At 38.1% G+C, this 18,137-nt stretch overlaps 2 protein-coding genes across 2 annotated transcripts; both read right to left on the bottom strand.

Moving 5' to 3' along the window:
* Positions 1–1,400: 1,400 nt before the first annotated feature.
* On the bottom strand, positions 1,401–3,778 carry LOC108680649 (ribitol 5-phosphate transferase FKRP-like). The gene has a single exon (XM_018169525.2). The coding sequence runs from the start codon at positions 3,763–3,765 to the stop codon at positions 2,227–2,229; it is 1,539 nt and encodes a 512-aa protein (XP_018025014.1). The 5' UTR covers positions 3,766–3,778; the 3' UTR covers positions 1,401–2,226.
* A 70-nt stretch (positions 3,779–3,848) lies between these two features.
* LOC108680650 (protein Churchill-like) lies at positions 3,849–11,622 on the bottom strand. Its single transcript, XM_018169526.2, has 3 exons — positions 11,406–11,622; positions 4,558–4,696; positions 3,849–4,290 (listed from the first exon to the last, which is right to left on the bottom strand). The coding sequence occupies exons 1-3, from the start codon at positions 11,442–11,444 to the stop codon at positions 4,127–4,129; spliced, it is 342 nt and encodes a 113-aa protein (XP_018025015.1). The 5' UTR covers positions 11,445–11,622; the 3' UTR covers positions 3,849–4,126.
* Positions 11,623–18,137: the final 6,515 nt, after the last annotated feature.

Here is an 18,137-nt window from a genome sequence, read left to right as displayed (position 1 = left end):
AATATCGGGTTCCAAAGGCCGGATTCCTTGTGAATCAAGTCACGAAAAATTCAAGAATCGGTAACAGGCCGTGGGCCTATTTCTAATTTCTTCAGTGCCGACACTTCTATTATATTCTAAGACAATTCTAGAGGCTAAAACCGTAGAAAGCGCCGTGAAAATAACGGTTACTGCATCCAACATTGTGGTTCCCCAAACTTTTTGTGATTCAGTAACACTTGAAAGTCACGCACAGTTGTACCAGGTTCCACCGCGTAACAAATATAGATAACTTAAACGACAATAAGCACCGTAAAAAAAATTCCAAGCTGAAATGACTCATACGTCAATGGCCCCAAAAGTGTTCGCTTGAAGGCCCACGCGTACCTCAGGATGGTATACGCTAGAACTCTAACACGATAGAAGTTTCTAGCATCGGGCGTCCAAATGCGTCACTGACTTAAATGCTTAGAATTTTGTTTTTTTCAACGTCGTTTTCCTACTGCTGTCCAATTGCTCTTACCAAACTATAAAGAAAGAGAATTGGCCAGAAAGAGATAATACGGCCCCTGGTTCTTTCTTCGACATACCTAGGGTAGGGACACTCAAGGCCCGCAGAGACATAAAATAAATTGGGGGATCCTGCAGTGAGATAAAATATTCCTCTAAACATTTCAGCATAAATGTCAACAAAATCACTTGATTGGAGTACGAGAATTAAATTGGAAAGACTGCCAAGTAAATTGAATGGTAAAAAAGCCTTTTGCCACAATTTCACTCAAAAAATTCATCTAATTCTACTACTTTTTACACGCACTGTTCGAGCGAGGAGAATATACTTGGAAACCCTGTATCTTTCCGTGCTCAACTGAATATGGCCTCCACCTGTTGATTCAAGATTCCGTGACCAGCAACAGCCAACACTCACGATCTACCGCTACTGACATTGTCACGGGGAATGGCTTTATTGAGCTAACTTTCATCTAACGCCAGTCAGAAATGCAATTTAAGTGTAAATTGCAAGGAAAAACACGTGAAATGGACAGCTCTCGATTACACAACTGCTCCTAAATTTAGGGCATCCAAAAATTTCGTCGATAAGCGCAATCAACGAGAACAAGAGAAAAAAACTAGGCTTGAATAACAGTCGGCCACTGCAAAGGAATTTCTCATCAGAGTGAAGGAAAATGAATCCAGGTATCTGAACTTGACTTTATTGATATTACTCAATTATTAAAATAGATGTCAAAGTTCCTGACAAACAAAATAAATATAGTAAATGACATAATTGGCATGTTTGAAAGGAAATGCAATTTAATTTACTTCGCGTAAAGAACATGATATTGGCAAACAACGAACGGAATGAAATCCTACTCACGTGATACAATTACAATCGATGTCCTATGCATTCACTGAACATGCACAAAATTTATACATATTTACGTGAAATTTGATACGAGCGAGCCTGCCGCGAAGCAGGTAACATAACATATCATAACTGTGAAACATAAAAACAATTCATATTAGTTAAAATAAAACTTTTCTTCAAATGCATCAACAAAAACACACCTTTGGCAGTTGAGGAAATGACTGAATTACAGTACCTGGTAAGGTCAATACATTCGTTTTTAGTCTTCCAAAAAAAAAAATTGTCTTCAGGTGTTGGTAGCCAAAATGAATCTACAAATTGATGTGAATAATCATGGATTATTTTCTGAGCACTAGAATAGAATCTACCACGAAGACTAGTCCACTATTCTACATCAGCTACGCTAAATTTCAGGTATAAGATAAGACAACGCTGTAAAAATTACTCCGATTGCGAGCAATGCTAGTCCATTGTGATATAAGAGTAAAGAAATTTCATTGGATTAATGATCAATTGATGTTATGGCGGTCAAGATAAGATTAAACCCTCTACTGCTTGACATGAGTAACCGGAGCGATATTTTCACAAGCCTCCTTCCCAAAAAGAATGTTCTAGTGAGCGCATAATGACGTGCACTGATGGTTGCCGCCACGTACGACAAATTTAAAATGTTTTCTGTTGCGTGCAAACGTCCTCCTGTTGCTACACTTAATAGGTTACGCATAATTTTAGTTGAAAGTTATGTTCCCGAAAAGTGACATACGGCGGTAGAGGGTCAAGTTGAGAATGGTGAGATAAGTCAAGTAACGTCATGGTGTACGAGTCAAGTAATGACATGCCGCTAGCAAGAAAATCGTCAGAATGATAGCAGTTGTAAATCAAGAACTTACAGGCATTGATATGTTAAAAGCAGACAGGATTTCAGGATTGGGATACTGCGGGTTCTCAACCACACCAACACCAAACTTGTACTCAAGAAAGTCTCTGACGTTGTTCGGGGCAGAAGCTTGCACGCCAGCAAACTGGACACTGGAAAACGGTCGTAGAAAATGCTCGGGAAAATCGACGTCTTGTCGGTGCGCGGTATTCCAAGGCTCAGCTCGCACCATCGTTCCATCCCGAGGAGTGAAGGCATAAATGTCAACGCGAAGATGATTTGCGGTACTGTAGTGCACTTTATAGAAGCCACTTCCCCGCTGCCAGACGTAGCCCTCAGAGTCTTCCAATGTCTGCCATCGAGATGCTTTCAGCTGGTGGCACCTGTCAATATCATGAGCATAAATACCAATATCAACATTATAATCCCAAGGAATTATATCACCACTTCGCACAGCCCCAAGAAGTGATCCGCCTTCAAGCCACCAACGAGCTCTGCAGCTTTTCAGAGCTAAAAATACGTGTCTAGCCGTGGCTCTCAATCCTTCCAAGCAGCAAGGAGGAGTCCACCTGCCTTCGTACAAATAAGATGGAGTGTCGTTCACAACCGCCGGGAAACAACGTGGAGTCTGCCGACTGCATCCGTACCATTCCACTTTTTGACTCGAGCCAATAACTTTTTTGATGCCCAGATCTTTATAAAGACTCTTCACACGTTCATCATTAGCAGTGTCGCGTTTCCACCGTAAATTTTCGGCAGTTAATAGTTCTCTGCCCTCTCCCAACAACATGCCTTTGGCAACGTGAAACTTCCAGCCTCTCAATGCTCCTTGGATGCCCAAACTGAGAAAGAGTGGCCGTCCCCACGGCAAAGTAAATTGGAGAAAATTTTTCGTCCTCAAGAGAAATGCAGCTTTTCCATCAACGCTGTCACAGGCTTCACTATCTGGCGTGGCGGCAACATGAAGCTCCCATCGCTGCACCTCCAAAGATATCTGCTGACAGTTGACATTTCCACTGCCAATGCGAGCAGCTACCCCAGTTGTGTCTCCTGACTCCAGCACCCGCACCATATCGAGGAGTTGTTCAGTTGAAGAGAGTCTTGTACTGTCAGGTAGCAGTAGTACGTATTTGAAGTCACTGAGACACTTGGCAACATCTGGCGAATGGCGTGTGAGACCCGGCTTCAAAATGAAGTGATGAACCTGTTTTGCCAAGTTCAATGGAGGATACACTATATCGTCACTAACTACTGCAACACCACACGATCTGCACACTCGCAATACAGACTCTGCAGTTGCCACGACGTCGTTGTCATACGACTCAAACTCTCGAATCACAGCTATGAGAGAAGGCAATTTATAATGGTCAATTTCGTCAGGGAATTTGTCAATGGTAGGCATAAAATTTTCCACTGGGTGGTTGAATGGAGATGACACAGTAGGCAAAAGCCGTCCATAATACAATTGGCGAACGAGTACAATCAAACAAGCAAGTAGGAAAATTAGTAATGTACACCGTTGCCTACGCACGCGAACCATAATTGGGTTACTGAAATTTACAAGGTAGAAAATTTGTACATAAAATGTACAGTACTTGCAATATTCTACAAAAATCTTCTACATTGAATATGAAGATCACGATATTTGACGATGGCATTTACAATGAATTTGTACTTTACACACATGGGTATGACACATGAAGATCATTACCACTAAATTTAAACACCACCAACTTTCTCCAAAATCCAAAACCATGTCAATCTCATTGCTTTAGTGTGTACATGGTCAGAGTTAAGCATTGAATGCCATTTAGCCAATGGCAAGCTCCATTAATTGCAAATATTACAGAACCCAGAATGTATTGGTATAGTTTAAAGCTTGAAAATTGCAATTGAATCCTTCAGAAGAGAGCAACTTGTTTCCTGGGATCATCAGGAAGGCAAGATCTTTCATCTTCAGCAGTGCCACATAGCAAGCAGTTCATTTCATAGTTCTGGTAGCCATCAACCACCCAGAAGAGATAATGATGTTGGGCCACAATGTGTCCACATGAACTGCATACATCTGAAATAAATCACTAGATCAGACAAGCTGAGGTTTCTTAAGTAAACTTTTGCTCCAACTTCAATGACACTAACAAATTAACTTTCTTTTTTTTAGCATCATGATTTACTAAAATTACAGCCAGATTCATAATATTCATACAGATATTAAACTTTGGTAAATCATAAAATTCTAGCTACAAGGAAAATGATATTTGGTTAAAATCATGTAAATACCAATAATATTAATACTTTTCTTAACAAGTATATAATATTTACCACAACTTACGGTTGTAGGTTATTTCCTGCGTTTCATCTGATGTCATGGTCTCAGTGATGTCTTGAGTAACCAGCGTGTCCATCCGACCACAGCCATGACATCCAGAGAGATTCAGGAGATAAGAGCCGGACTCAAGACAAGTATTACCCTGCAGCATAAATAAAAAGTATGCATGGCAAATGCCTAATGAAAACTGCACAGATAACATTATTTCCAAGTTATAATCTACTAGTTATAGCTTATTACTAGTCACACAGAAATTTTAACCTTTAATTGTACAAATAACATGGGTAATAAGTAGATAATCAGGTAACATAGGTACCGGTAGATATATTGCTGATGCAATATTATTGACTGCACCAAACATGATTGAACAGCAGGTCACTATTCCTTAATCCTTAACAGGGCTGACAGGGCTTAAAAGGGCTTTTTCTCTCCCCCTTATGTGCTATCTTACTCTCCCTCTTGGTTTATACAAGGTCCCAGAAAGATTACTAGAACTTAAATCAAGAACCAACACCAGGGGCCATGACTATAAACTAAAAAAACTGTGTTGCAACTCATCCACACAACATTTCTTCTTGCATTGAATCACCAACATGTAGAACAGCGCCCCCTATTACATCTTTGATGCTCAGAGTATAAATGCATTCAAGAACAGACTAGATAAAGCTATGGAAAATTATATGTTCACACTTGAAAAGCCTAGCACCATATCAAACTCAATGGAAGTTTTGTAGCTATTTCAAACTATCTTCGGTCCTCAAAAGATCCGGTCAAAATACATGCTTTTAGATCTTCTGTGAACAATTCACAAAAAGTACAAGAATCAGCAACAGGCCACATCAGGCCTACTCTTCAGGGCCAATATCCTTCTATTATGTTTTGTTATGACACTCTTCCTGCCTGGAGAGAGTTGGTCACATAACTCACATTGATCCCACTTGGGGACTTATGCTCCTAATATTCTGAGTTGACATGAAGTTAAACTTATTCTTGAATTTTTATTTGAATATTGACAATTTAATGTTGTCAGTGCATTTCAGGGTTGGCGATTTTTTTTATTTTTTAAAAAAATCAAAAAAATCAAAAATCAATGATTTTTTTTATTTCATGATTTTTTTATAAAAAAATCAAGTGATTTAATCACATGATTTAATCATTTTGATTTAATCATTGCCAACCCTGGTGCATTTCATTTCAATTCTTTGCACATAGCCAATGATTATAATTCTTGGTTAGCAATTTTTTGACTGCACAAACATAATATCTCAGACAAGGTAACAAGCCACCTAATATATTCATTTGTACTTAAACAGCAGTCTGTGATTGGTGAGTAATTGCCAATGATGACATAGTATTTTTCAACTGTAATAATCTCTAATGAACATAAGATAATAATAATTTAAGAAAAAGATAATATCTAATTGAGATTATGGCTCAAAAGTTTGAATTTGTGTTATTAGCGAAAAGAATAGTCAGTTTTGATTAATTTCATTGAAAACCTGAGCTTTAGTGTTTTATTTTGAAGTGTTAAAATTAATTTTAGAATTCATTTATGATTCAATTTTCATAAATAATTTAAATATGTAGTAACACGGACTCCTATATACAAGTTACAAGTCCTCTATGCTATGATGCCACTCAAGCCTTACCTACATAAGTTATAAGTTTTCCAGTGCAGCTATCTTGTCTACTACTTTTTTTCAGTGATTTATGACATTCTTTAATAAAAAAGTTTCTTTTCCTACAATTTCCTAAAAGGTCTATGCAATATTATAGATTGGTAATTTAAATTTTTTTCTATAAATGTAGGTAAACCAAGATAAATTGGGTAAAGAAGATTCAATTAAAAATGTATTTTCTGATATTCAAAATAAAATTCCATAAAAATCATACCGTCAAACGTGGAAAAAGGGACAGGCGGGGTAAATAGGGACGCGCATCCCACATTTCGTTGAAATGTTGTAGCAGCTAAACTAATCAAAATATTGCAAAACTAAAAATAGTGGCATAAACTTCAACATTTTTACTATCTATTATGTATAAAGCTAGTCACAAAATCAAACATTTACTATCTCTAAAAAATCGCTGAAAAAAGTGTGAAAAATGCAATTTTGGAAAAGTACCGTAAAATGGGGTAACTTAGACCACTTTTATTTTTATAAATGATGCCATTTTTTTACTAGCTAAATTAAACTTGAATTGAAACATGCAAAATACAGGTCTATACTCTAGCTTCACTCACCATAAATTGCTGGCTCCTGCCTCTCATAGTCTTTATGTAATTTCAAAATATTTAACCAAAAAATGAAAAAATTGGAGGGGGTACTCTGACAGGCTTTAAATAATAGCTTTTTTTCGTGGGTCACATTTTTAATTTTTTAACCTATTAGATATGCAAACTTTTCAAATCTTTCTATTGTGTAATGTAGCCTCAGTATTAGGCCTTTAATGCCCATTGACATAATTTTTCTATGTCAAATAGTTTTTGAGTTGTGGGGGTTTTTGTTAAAAAAACGAAAAGTGGTCTAAGTTACCCCGCCGGTCTAAGTTACCCCATTTTACGGTACCTCTGCTATGGTCTGGAGCAAAAAAAAATATTTGCCGTATTGAAAAATTTTACTTACATAAAAGTTGCACCCAGGAGTCAGCTTGAGAATGTAATTGACAGAATTTGCCTATCTCATTCCAAAAAAAAATGGCAGCCATTTCTGCGCGATGGGGTAAAAAGGGACACCCCCTGGGGTAATTAGGGACACCCTTAAAAATGCATTTACAGTAGAACCTCAGTTAGCAAAGGCTTCAGTTAACAAAAAAATTGATTAACAACAAAGAATTTTGATTACATTTACCTTGCTTGGCAAAAAAAAATTCACTTATCAAAAAATTAGTGCATCATCGGTCGTCACAAAATTGTACATAGAATGCTATATATAGAATTGTGCACCAGGCATCATAGAATGAAAAATAATTGACCTAAACTATGATTTATTTCTTCAAAACATATGATGGTTGTCACTAAAACATTAGTTTCTGTTTCATGTATGTTTTTCATGACCTTTGTTATAGTGAAATCACTAGACTCGATTAAAATTGTACAAAATTACAAACCATCCTGTAAGCTTACAGATACAGAAGAAATGCTACATGGCTGCTGATATGAAGCTTGCAGTGGACAAGGTCGTTGTCAATGCTCAATGGCATGTCATGGATACAGTAATATTGCATTAATAATACAGTAATTAATGAATATGGTAATATCATATCAATAAAGGAATAACTAGTAAAAATCACAGAAAATGTCATTTATTTTACATCTACATCATCTACAATGAAAGAGAAGGACTTCAGAGTACTGTTAGTAATTAGATTAGTACACTCTGCATGCTTCAAATGTTTGAAATTGAGTTTTATTTCAAGTGTCCCTTTTTACCCCATTTCAAGATTAATTCAGGAGCCTTTTATATTGCGTCTAGCGCCTTACAAATAGCATATGGAATTTTTTGAAGATGCCATTTGATAGCTCTTGCAAAGAGCTATAAAATGAGCCTAAACTTGTTTCTGAAATGTTTAATGGTAAGAAGTTATCAACAAAAAACGCTCAAAACTGTCCCTTTTTACCCCATTTGACGGTACATCATCCTTATAAACACTGAACACAATCTACAGTCATACAGGGTAATAAGGGACAATTTTGAGCATTTTTTGTTAATAACTTCTAACCATGAAACATTTCATAAACAAGTTTGGGCTCATTTTAAAGGTTTTTACAAAAGCTATTGCATGTAATCTCAAAAAAAAATCCATATGCTACTTGTAAGTTACCAGATGCATAAGAAAAGCATCCCAAATTACCCCATTTTAGTGGCAACCATCATATTTTTTGGAAAAATAAATCATACATTAGGTTAATTACTTTTCAATGATTCTATCTATCATTCCATGTTGCCCAGTGCACAATTAGGGTAAACGCAGTATATTCCGACACATTAAGGATGCATCGAGAAATGAAAAACAATAAAAAAATAACAGTATGCGTTACTCGAGTTCCGTTTCCTGGAGAAAATTCAGCATATTAGACTCTCAAAACACCGTACTATGCGCCAGCAACGATGAAACATCACAAAATGTTGCCAATTTCCATATTTATTTAAAAGCCTTTAGAATGCAAACCTACCAAATCCCTATATTCCGACACTGTGTGTGACTATATTCGGCACGTGGTGAGACGTATTCTGACCGCGCTTCAAATTGTACTAATACGTAATTTCGACATCCACGTGTTCGAATTCTGATCGCTGTGTGAGCTATAATGGAATACAACACGGCTTTGAATTAGAACACTATTGAATATTGAGCACTACTCAATTAGGCTTTTAATTAACAGTTATTAAGCTTTTAATTAAGAAAATTTAAATTTTGGCACACAGCTTGGAACGAGCTGTGTGTGTCCAATTCAAGTTGTGTCGAAATTAGTTTTTATGTGTCTAAATGCATTTCTCAACTTAATCATCTATTAATTTATTTACCACTTGAAGTCAGCAAATACAAGTATACTCAAAGGATTCCTAATATATTCACAGACGTATTTAAAAGTCTCAAACCATAATATTCTTTCTACACAAACAGTTTATCACTATTTGGTAGAGCAAGGTCAACTGTCAACTTTGACACATTTTTCGATGATCTCATTGGGTGGCATGCACCGTCTCTCTTTGGATCTCAACATTTTCCTGCTAGATGGCCCAGACCTAGTGTTTTGGCAGTAGTTTGATGCGCAAATGTATGACGTCACTATTTCAACCATCAACGAACGCATGGAACTAAAACAAAGCTTAATATAAAGGAAAAACTATAGAGGTGTCAGAAGGAATTATCCACGATGTCTGAATATACTGCGTTTACCCTATATCTAGAACATTCTATGCACAATTTTGTGATGACCAGTGATGCATTAATTTTTTTCTAAGTGTTTTTTTTTCAAAAGCAATGTAAATGTTTTCATAATTCTTTGTTGTTAATCAATTTTTTTATTTTTTTTAACTGGAGGCTGGAGCCTTTTCTAACCCAGGTTCTACGGTAAATGTGTTTTTAGGGGTGTCCCATATGATATTACCATGATGGGCCCGGCTGCCCAGGAGTTGGGGTTGTCCCATATTACCCTCATTGTGCAGAAATAGCCACCATTTTTTTTTAATTGAGGTAATAAATTCCATTAATCAAGTTTTAAAGCCAACACCTGTCTGCAACTTTTTTACAAGCAAAATTTTTCAATAGGTACAACTGTACAAATTACAATAAATATTTTTTCTACTACAGACCCTAGCAGAAGTACTGTAAAATGGGGTAACTTAGACCGGCGGGGTAACTTAGACCACTTTTCGTTTTTTTAACAAAAACCCCCACAACTCAAAAACTATTTGACTAAGAGCTGGGGTAACAAAGACCATCACTTTTTTTGAAATTACGTAAAGACTATGAGAGGCAGGAGCCAGCAATTTATGGTGAGTGAAGCTAGAGTATAGACCTGTATTTTGCATGTTTCAATTCAAGTTTAATTTAGCTAGTAAAAAAATTGCATCATTTATAAAATAAAAGTGGTCTAAGTTACCCATTTTACGGTATTTTTTTCAAAATATCACTTCACAACATTTATTTCAGGGATTTTTTAGAGCAAGTAATTGTTTGATTTCTTGACTTTCTTAATGTAATGCTACATAGGCCTAGATGAGAAAAATGTTCAAAGTTTATGTCACTATTTATATTTTAGCAATATTTCAATTAGTTTATATTTCAACAAGGGATATTTCAACAAGGATAATACCAGGATTAAAGGGCAAGTCTTATGAAGAAAGATTGAAGATTATGAAGCTTCCCAGTCTCCATTATCGTTGCCTGCGTGGTGACCTCATTGAAGTATACAAGTATACTCATGGTTTATACAAGGTCCCAGAAGGAGTACTAGAATTTGAAACAAGAACCAACACCAGGGGCCACAGCTATAAACTAAAAAAACTGCGGTTCAACTTATCCACGCGACAACATTTCTTCTTGCTTCGAGTCACTGACATGTGGAACAGCCTCCCTGAAGATATTGTTGACGCTCCGAGTATGAACGCGTTCAAGAACAGACTAGACAAGGCCATGCATGACTATGAGCATATGTTCAGTCTTAAAATGCCTCGTACCCTACGGAACAACTGATATCTTCCGTCCGTAAGGCCAGTCTAGTCAAGAAAAGTACAAGAATCGGTGACAGGCCTATCCAGGCCTATTTATTTAATGCCGAAGATACTATACTATACTATACTATTATTACTATACTAGTTTGCTGCTTCAACATTTTTATGCTGTGGCAACTTGGCAAGCGGTCAACTCCCTGGCCAAGGACTGTCCTGATTTATCCAGCCAGGGCCAGCCCATCAACATCAATTATTACCCAATACCAAGTTTGACAGTACCTAATCTTCCACTTCCAGAGTTCCAGCCGTCTTCCAGGCCACGATTATTCCCCAAAAAATTACAATTTTGCACGTGTTTAACAAGAACATAATTTCTTGAGTAGATCTACAAGATTTAAAATACTCTTTGGCTTTGGGAATTGGGCTTTGATACTTCAAGAAGTCTAGCTATGAGAAAGTCCCACCGGGCACCGACTCCTCACATTGCAAAACATGCATTCAAAATTTCAAATTTTACAATCTTACCTATAATGTAATCAAGAAGTGTACTCCTAATGGAGCAGTCTTGTCATTGAATTTCAAATCTCAAGCAAACCAATTGTTCGCAAAAAAATATCGTGTCAGCAAGTTTTGCAATTCGCATCACAGTCAAATTAGAAAATCAATACTCACCCTATCGGGGCTTGAAGTTTTCACACATGACAGACACATCACTACACAAAACTAAAAAGAAATGGAGCAGAAAAATAGCCTCAGCATACAATGATAAAATAGCTACCATTAAAGAATTTCAGTCGGTTGATCTTTCCGGACTCTAAAATGGAATTAGGTACGAAAAAGGTACCTAGCGACAGAGTCAGGCTGTTGCAAAGACTGGACTCTGGAGCCGATTGCGAGAGCATCGTCCACCAGTGTTGTCAACTTTTTTCTCGGCAAGAACACCAGATTGCCTGGCTCAAAATACCAGAAATTTTAAGTGTTCAAAAAACACACTGATACTTTCATATTTGATTAAACTATTCGCCATAAACGCTGGTTAAGAAACAAAAGGTATTTCTTTATCTTTTTTGCGGTGCAATTATCTGGCTTAACGATTAATTAGCTAAATTGAACACGTTATATTTTTTTCCCTCTATTGAGGGAAACACTTTTCTTATTCTCGATTTTTAGCGCATTTTCTCATTTATGGAAAAAATGCACTATTGTGCTCGCCATGTCCGTCTGTCTGTCTGTCCGTCCGTCCGTGACCTCAAGTTTTCGTCGACGCGAGAAAATGCGCTCTCTGTCACTCACTTCAGTGAGTACTGACTACTGAGTTACATTTTTTACAGTTTTCTTTTTATGTGTTTGATTACATGGACACTTTTAAGCGCATTTTCTCATTTATGGAAAAAATGCACTATTGTGCTCGCCGTGTCCGTCTGTCTGTCTGTCCGTCCGTCCGTGACCTCAAGTTTTCGTCGACGAGAAAATGCGCTCTCTGTCACTCACTGCTGTGAGTGCTGAGTTATATATTTTTTTTATCACAGTGTGACACTTCTTCTGCAGTTCAACTTCACTAAAGATGAGTAAGCCAGGGAAACAGGTCATCTTCCTCTTCGTTATACCTATTCGAACATGCTTGTATTGCATTTATTTCACATTTCGGGCGTGATCACAAAATTGCGGCAACACTTGTTGTTACGGCTGATCAGATAGATTTTCGTCCGAATAACGGACTCCAGTGCCCTACGTAGTTGAAATTCTGTTTCGTTACTTGTTTTTCACATAGGTAAGTTGCTTGTGAAAACACTCGCTCCACGAATGCATTGGAGACTGGTATGATGTAGACTGGAGACTGGTCAATAGTAGACAAATGATGAAGTAGTCAGCTAGTTACATGAATGGATGATGAATTTCAAGATCAGTAAAATATTGAATGGCACCCCAGAATTCAAGTGACACTCCAATAAGTGGCTCTCCAGAATTCAAAACCACTGTAGCGACCATGTATATACGTTTCCTCAAGTTACCCATGCAACTCTTTTTCTAAGATTGTGACTAGCCTATTATAATTTAGCGAAGTTACTCATCAACTCTAAATCAATATTATTATTCATGTTATTGCCTTAAGCATCACAATACGTTATCAACTGCGATTGAAATACTGTTAAATATGAATTAGCTATTTATTTATAATATTAGCTCCGACCTAGGACATTGCAACATTAAGTAACTCCAGTAGTCATAATCATTTACACATCTTTAATACAGTGCGTCTTCAGACCTAGTTTCAGTTAATGAGAACTGCTGCTTAGATTCATCCCCGAATACGAAAGAATTGTAAGACGCTAGCGCAGTCTGGTCTCTGACTAATAACACGCCTTAAGGCCCGTTTACACTAGTGGCAACGACATGCGCTTTGAGTCGTTTGCTGCAGTGCCTCACCGCGCACAACCGTTCACACTACTTTTGTACTCTGTAGTTTGAGACCGCGCGCTTTGAACATTAGTTGCCACCTAGACATCAATGAGGATGGATGTCACCGAATTTGATCTGTGGGCCATTGTTCTCGGGTGTGCTGCGGTCCGTCATTCTGCGCACTATGCCAGTTGTAAACGAGAACTCAGCATAGGCATCATAATTAGAGAAGTAGCACATTCGAAAAGATACAGTTTATAAAAAATATAGTCTATTCATAAATAAAAAGCTCCAATATTCGTACCGATATTACATCATACTTTGAAATCGCTAAACGGTATGCATAAATTGTCAGGAGTTGCTAAAATCACATAAACTAAACACGTCATGTAAAAATAACTTACATCATTTGTATTTCGATTTTTGGACTCCTTTGACCGAACACTCCATAGACATTCATGTTCTCTATAAAGATCAATTAGGCTCTCTACTAGAGAGTGACTCCAAACGAGAGTGGTGCTTAGTCGACATTTGGAGTGCCGGACCAGCGTACACAATCAACCTTACTAGACCACAGTACTAAGAATTTAAAAGAAAAGAATAGTCCACAAAAATTCATATCTTTATAGAAAACGTTTCGGATACCAGTTGAGATTATTGGCATTTCGAGCTCTTTTATCTCAACAACCAACAGGTTGCACCCTCTGCATGCGCTTCTTGACCGATTGACGAGCTAGCGATTGACAGGGGCCATGCGTCATGCAACACCAGCGCGGCGCTTAGTAGATAGCTAATAAAGAATTGATATCACTTGTATGCTTAAATCGCAAATTAACTACGAATTTAGTCAGTTCCTAGAATCTAGATTCATAAATTAATACATTGAAACCATAGAACGAATTGAATTTCTTTAAATGAATAATTTAGATTTTTAATTTGATATAAATTTTTAATTCAATTTAAATTTTAAATTCAATTTAAATTCTTAATTAATTTGCGATTTAAGCATACAAGTGATATCAATTCTTTAATAGCTATCTACAAAGCGCCGCGCTGGTGTTGCATGACGCATGGCCCCTGTCAATCGCTAGCTCGTCAATCGGTCAAGAAGCGCATACAGTGTCTGCTAAGCGCCTCTGCATGCGCTTTGAGGCACTTGACTCTCGTGTGTTGCCCCTAGTGTGAACGGGCCTTCATACGAACCACGGGCGTTTGGTACAACCAAACGTTTGACACGAGTCACATATTAAGGGACTCATACCGCGCTGCTAACATTCCCACGTCCTACACCACCAAACAAAAACGGTAGAGCTTGCGTCGCAGAGATCGGTTCGACAATCTCACTCGTCAGTGCTATATCATCACTGATCAGTATTCAATCAAGAATTATCACTCTCGTGCTCATACTGCACTAAGCACTTTTGTTAAATGTTAACAAATAGATTGGAGATACTTCATCCACCCGGATCGACACTTCAGCGGTAATCTCGCTGCTCCATAAATGGCGGGAAACCTCTAGTCGCGCTGCTCTGAAAGTAATCTATATAATCCAAGCCTACGATGGGGGAAGTTCAAACTAATCAGAGGTGGAAATTAAATTTAATCCAGTAAATTTACAGTAAGTCAGAAAATACCAGATTTAGGCAAATATACCAGAACTAAAATATTCATACTAGAATACTTTCTTAAAATACCAGACTTTGTGAAATCTGGTATAAAAATATGCCAGTTGGCAACGCTGTGACGCTGTCGTCCACTTCCGAAAACGCATTAATTACATTCATACATTTTGTTTTTTTTGGTAACTTGATTTTGAAGTGTAAATATGAATTTTACTTACTTCATAAGCCTTTTTTATTTAAATTTATTATGCTTTGAATCATTCCAAGCTCAATGATGATGGCAAAAAGAACATATTGAAATGGTTACTTTCCGCAATTTATGTTCAAACTTGTTTCGCGCCCCACGGCCCACACTGAGAGAGCCAGCGGCGTTCATACGGTAAACACATTACGATTGTGCTCTGTGATTACTAGAATTCCTCTGAGATTAACGTAAAATTTTCCTCCGTGATTAACGTAATACTCAGAATACCCACACTGTGCCACACATTTATCAACTTGAATTTGCTTTTCTGTATACTACGCGTATATAAGTTAATTGTCGAAATTAATTTTCAAGAACCCGGCTGGCTTTCTCGCCCCTCCCCCCTCCTCTTCTCTTCATGAGAAGAGGCAGTAGGTAGGTAAGAGTAGGCCTGGCCGCCTGCTAGTGCGAGCCAGCTCAAACTATTATTTATATTTAAGTCTTGTTGTTATCACTTAAATTGATCATTAGACATTTGTTTGATTGTTTCTTTTCTTGTACTAGTATTCGGCGCGAAATAGCTTAGTTAGCAGCTGAACTGCTGAAGCGCTAGTAATCAAAGGGTCACTAAACTAACTAACTTGTACTAGTATTGTATTTTCCATCAATTGATCAATTTTATTAGGTATACAATAATATTATGAAAATTTAGTTATTATTCTGTAATTCTGTCATAAACCACCTGTCAATTGACTATTTCTCTTTTCTGTGTAAACATTTCTTAAGTTTCTATATACCTACAGCAGTAAAAGCTCTTGTATTGAAATTATAGAAAATTACCTGCATGATGTCAGAACTAGGCTCTGACACTCCAGAAGATGAAGAGGACATAGTTCCTGCAACACCAACACAAGACATACCGGAAAACAGTGTGCAACCTGGACTTCTGCTACCATAAACTATGGAAATCAATGAACCAATACCAAATGTGCTTGATGATGACATTTTTGCTGCAGCTCCAAATGCTGTCGGCCTGCTTGCGGTTGGAGCGCGGCCCGGATACGGGCCCAAATCGACAGCAAATCTCTCCCCGTTCCCCGAAAGGGGGACCCGAAGCCCATGTTTTTTGGTGCTGCCGGCCTGCGGCTCCCCACGTGTGGTCAGCGTCTCTGTTGCTACTAGCGGGGGATGTCGAGGAGAACCCAGGTCCGAGGAGAGCCCGGGTCAGGGAGAACCCGGGTCCAACTTGGATGTGTGTATGCAATAGGCAAATCACAGAAAACCAATACTCAGTTGCCTGTAATAGTCTTGCCCCACAGGCCACATTGGGTCCATAAAAAATGCACAAACATAACACTCCGTCAATACACAAATTCCTGGACCTGTCCCCAACACACTCCACCATTCCCTCCCAGGCCTGATACAGAGCCACCACCAGCATTGCAACTTGTTCTGAACCCAGCCACTGCACCCCAACCTCTTTTGCCCCTGCCAGTCACAACACCTAACAATCCCACACAACCCCTATCTCCACCAATCAGACTCCGAAAAACACCCTCTGATATCAAGATAATGCAAATAAACACAAATGGACTCACAAACAAAATAGAAGACCTCAAACTAACCACAAAACAACAACATGACATCGACATCATCACAATCCAAGAATCCAAACTTGAACCAACGACTCGCACACCCACTATACCGTACCTGACTATACTGCTATTCGTCTAGACAGGGCTCACAAGACAGGAGGTGGACTCATCATCTACATTCATAATAACATAGTTTCACAACTATCACTATTCCACAACACATCAACCAAGAAGCCACTGAAACCCAACTAGTCAAAATACATCTCTCTAACAACAAATTCATCCACATAGCTAACATATACATCCCTCCCAGGGACACACACCTACCACACCATCACAACCTAGACCAGCACATCACTGACTGTTTCACATTCCTCCTCAACAAGTCCTACACCATCATTACCGGAGACATAAATGCCCACCACCCATCCTGGTACTCTCCTAACTCAGACCACAGAGGCATCCTCATCAACTCACTTATACAAAATTCCAACCACATCATTCTCAATGAAAACTCGCCAACACGCATACCCACTACAAGAGAACAGCAACCCACGTCACCAGACATATCTACAGCCTCAAACGTCATCTCAAGCAAAATAACATGGTCAACTACCACAGCTCTCAGTTCCGATCATGTTCCTATCATATTGCACTTTCGCACCAAAATCAACTACTGCATAAAAACCTATAACAGATCTTTCACAAATTACCACAAAGCAGACTGGGCAGCTTACTCGCAGGAAATAGACCAAGAGCTCCGTGACACTCCAGCACCCACCAACTTTCACATTGCCAATAAGATACTTACTGGACTCATTCTACAAGCAGACAAACACCATGTACCCAAAGGAAAAATAAAAACAAAACAGACACCTCTACCCCAAGCCATCAGAGACAAAATACAAGAACGCAACCACATCAGGACACAAAACAGACATAAGTGGAATGTCATATGACCAAGCCAGGAAGCAAACAGATCTGCTGTACTCAAATCCCCATCCAAGAAGAGAGCCACAAATCAACCAAAGTAGCCAGTCATTAGTACAAACACACAAGCAGCAAAGCATACCAAACAACAGTACTCTTCAGATAATCACTACTGAAGTAGTGATTCACTACTGAAGTAGTGAACAACCAACATCCTCTCAAAAGAGACAAACCAAGACTGCTAGAAACTCCAAAAAGGAGAAAATTGAAAATGGCTCATTCAAATTTCAATTCTGTTCAGCGACCCACTGCGCAAGAGTCCCAATTAGAGATATATCAGTTGAATTGCAATGGTCTGAGAGGCAAAGTATCTGAGCTGAAAATCTATATTTACACCAAAAAAACAGAAATAGTATGTTTATGCAAAACCTGGCTAAATAAGAACGAGCCCAAATTTCATGGTTACCGTAAAATGGGGTTACTTTGACCGGCAGGGTAACTTTGACCACTACAGCAGCTTTAACAAAAACCCCCAAAACTCAAAAATGATTCGACATAGAAAAATTTTGTCAATGGCCATCAAAGGCCTAATACTAAGGCTATGTAACACAATAGAAAGATTTAAAAAGTTTGCATATCTAATAGGTTAAAAAATTAAAAATGTGACCCACAA

This window comes from Hyalella azteca, unplaced genomic scaffold (genome assembly GCF_000764305.2).
Source record: "Hyalella azteca isolate HAZT.00-mixed unplaced genomic scaffold, Hazt_2.0.2 contig17801, whole genome shotgun sequence".
In the NCBI taxonomy this organism is placed as follows: Eukaryota; Metazoa; Arthropoda; class Malacostraca; order Amphipoda; family Hyalellidae; genus Hyalella; species Hyalella azteca.
This window is presented reverse-complemented; position numbering and strand designations above follow the sequence as displayed.

Excerpts from the sequence above, each read along its gene's own strand:
- LOC108680649 (XM_018169525.2), bottom strand. The coding sequence starts at position 3,765 with ATGGTTCGCGTGCGTAGGCAACGGTGTACATTACTAATTTTCCTACTT.
- LOC108680650 (XM_018169526.2), bottom strand. The coding sequence starts at position 11,444 with ATGTGTCTGTCATGTGTGAAAACTTCAAGCCCCGATAGG. Across the intron at positions 4,697-11,405 it reads AAACTTCAAGCCCCGATAGG|GGTAATACTTGTCTTGAGTC; the intron begins GTGAGTATTGAT and ends TTTATGCTGCAG. Across the intron at positions 4,291-4,557 it reads GCAGGAAATAACCTACAACC|ATGTATGCAGTTCATGTGGA; the intron begins GTAAGTTGTGGT and ends GATTTATTTCAG.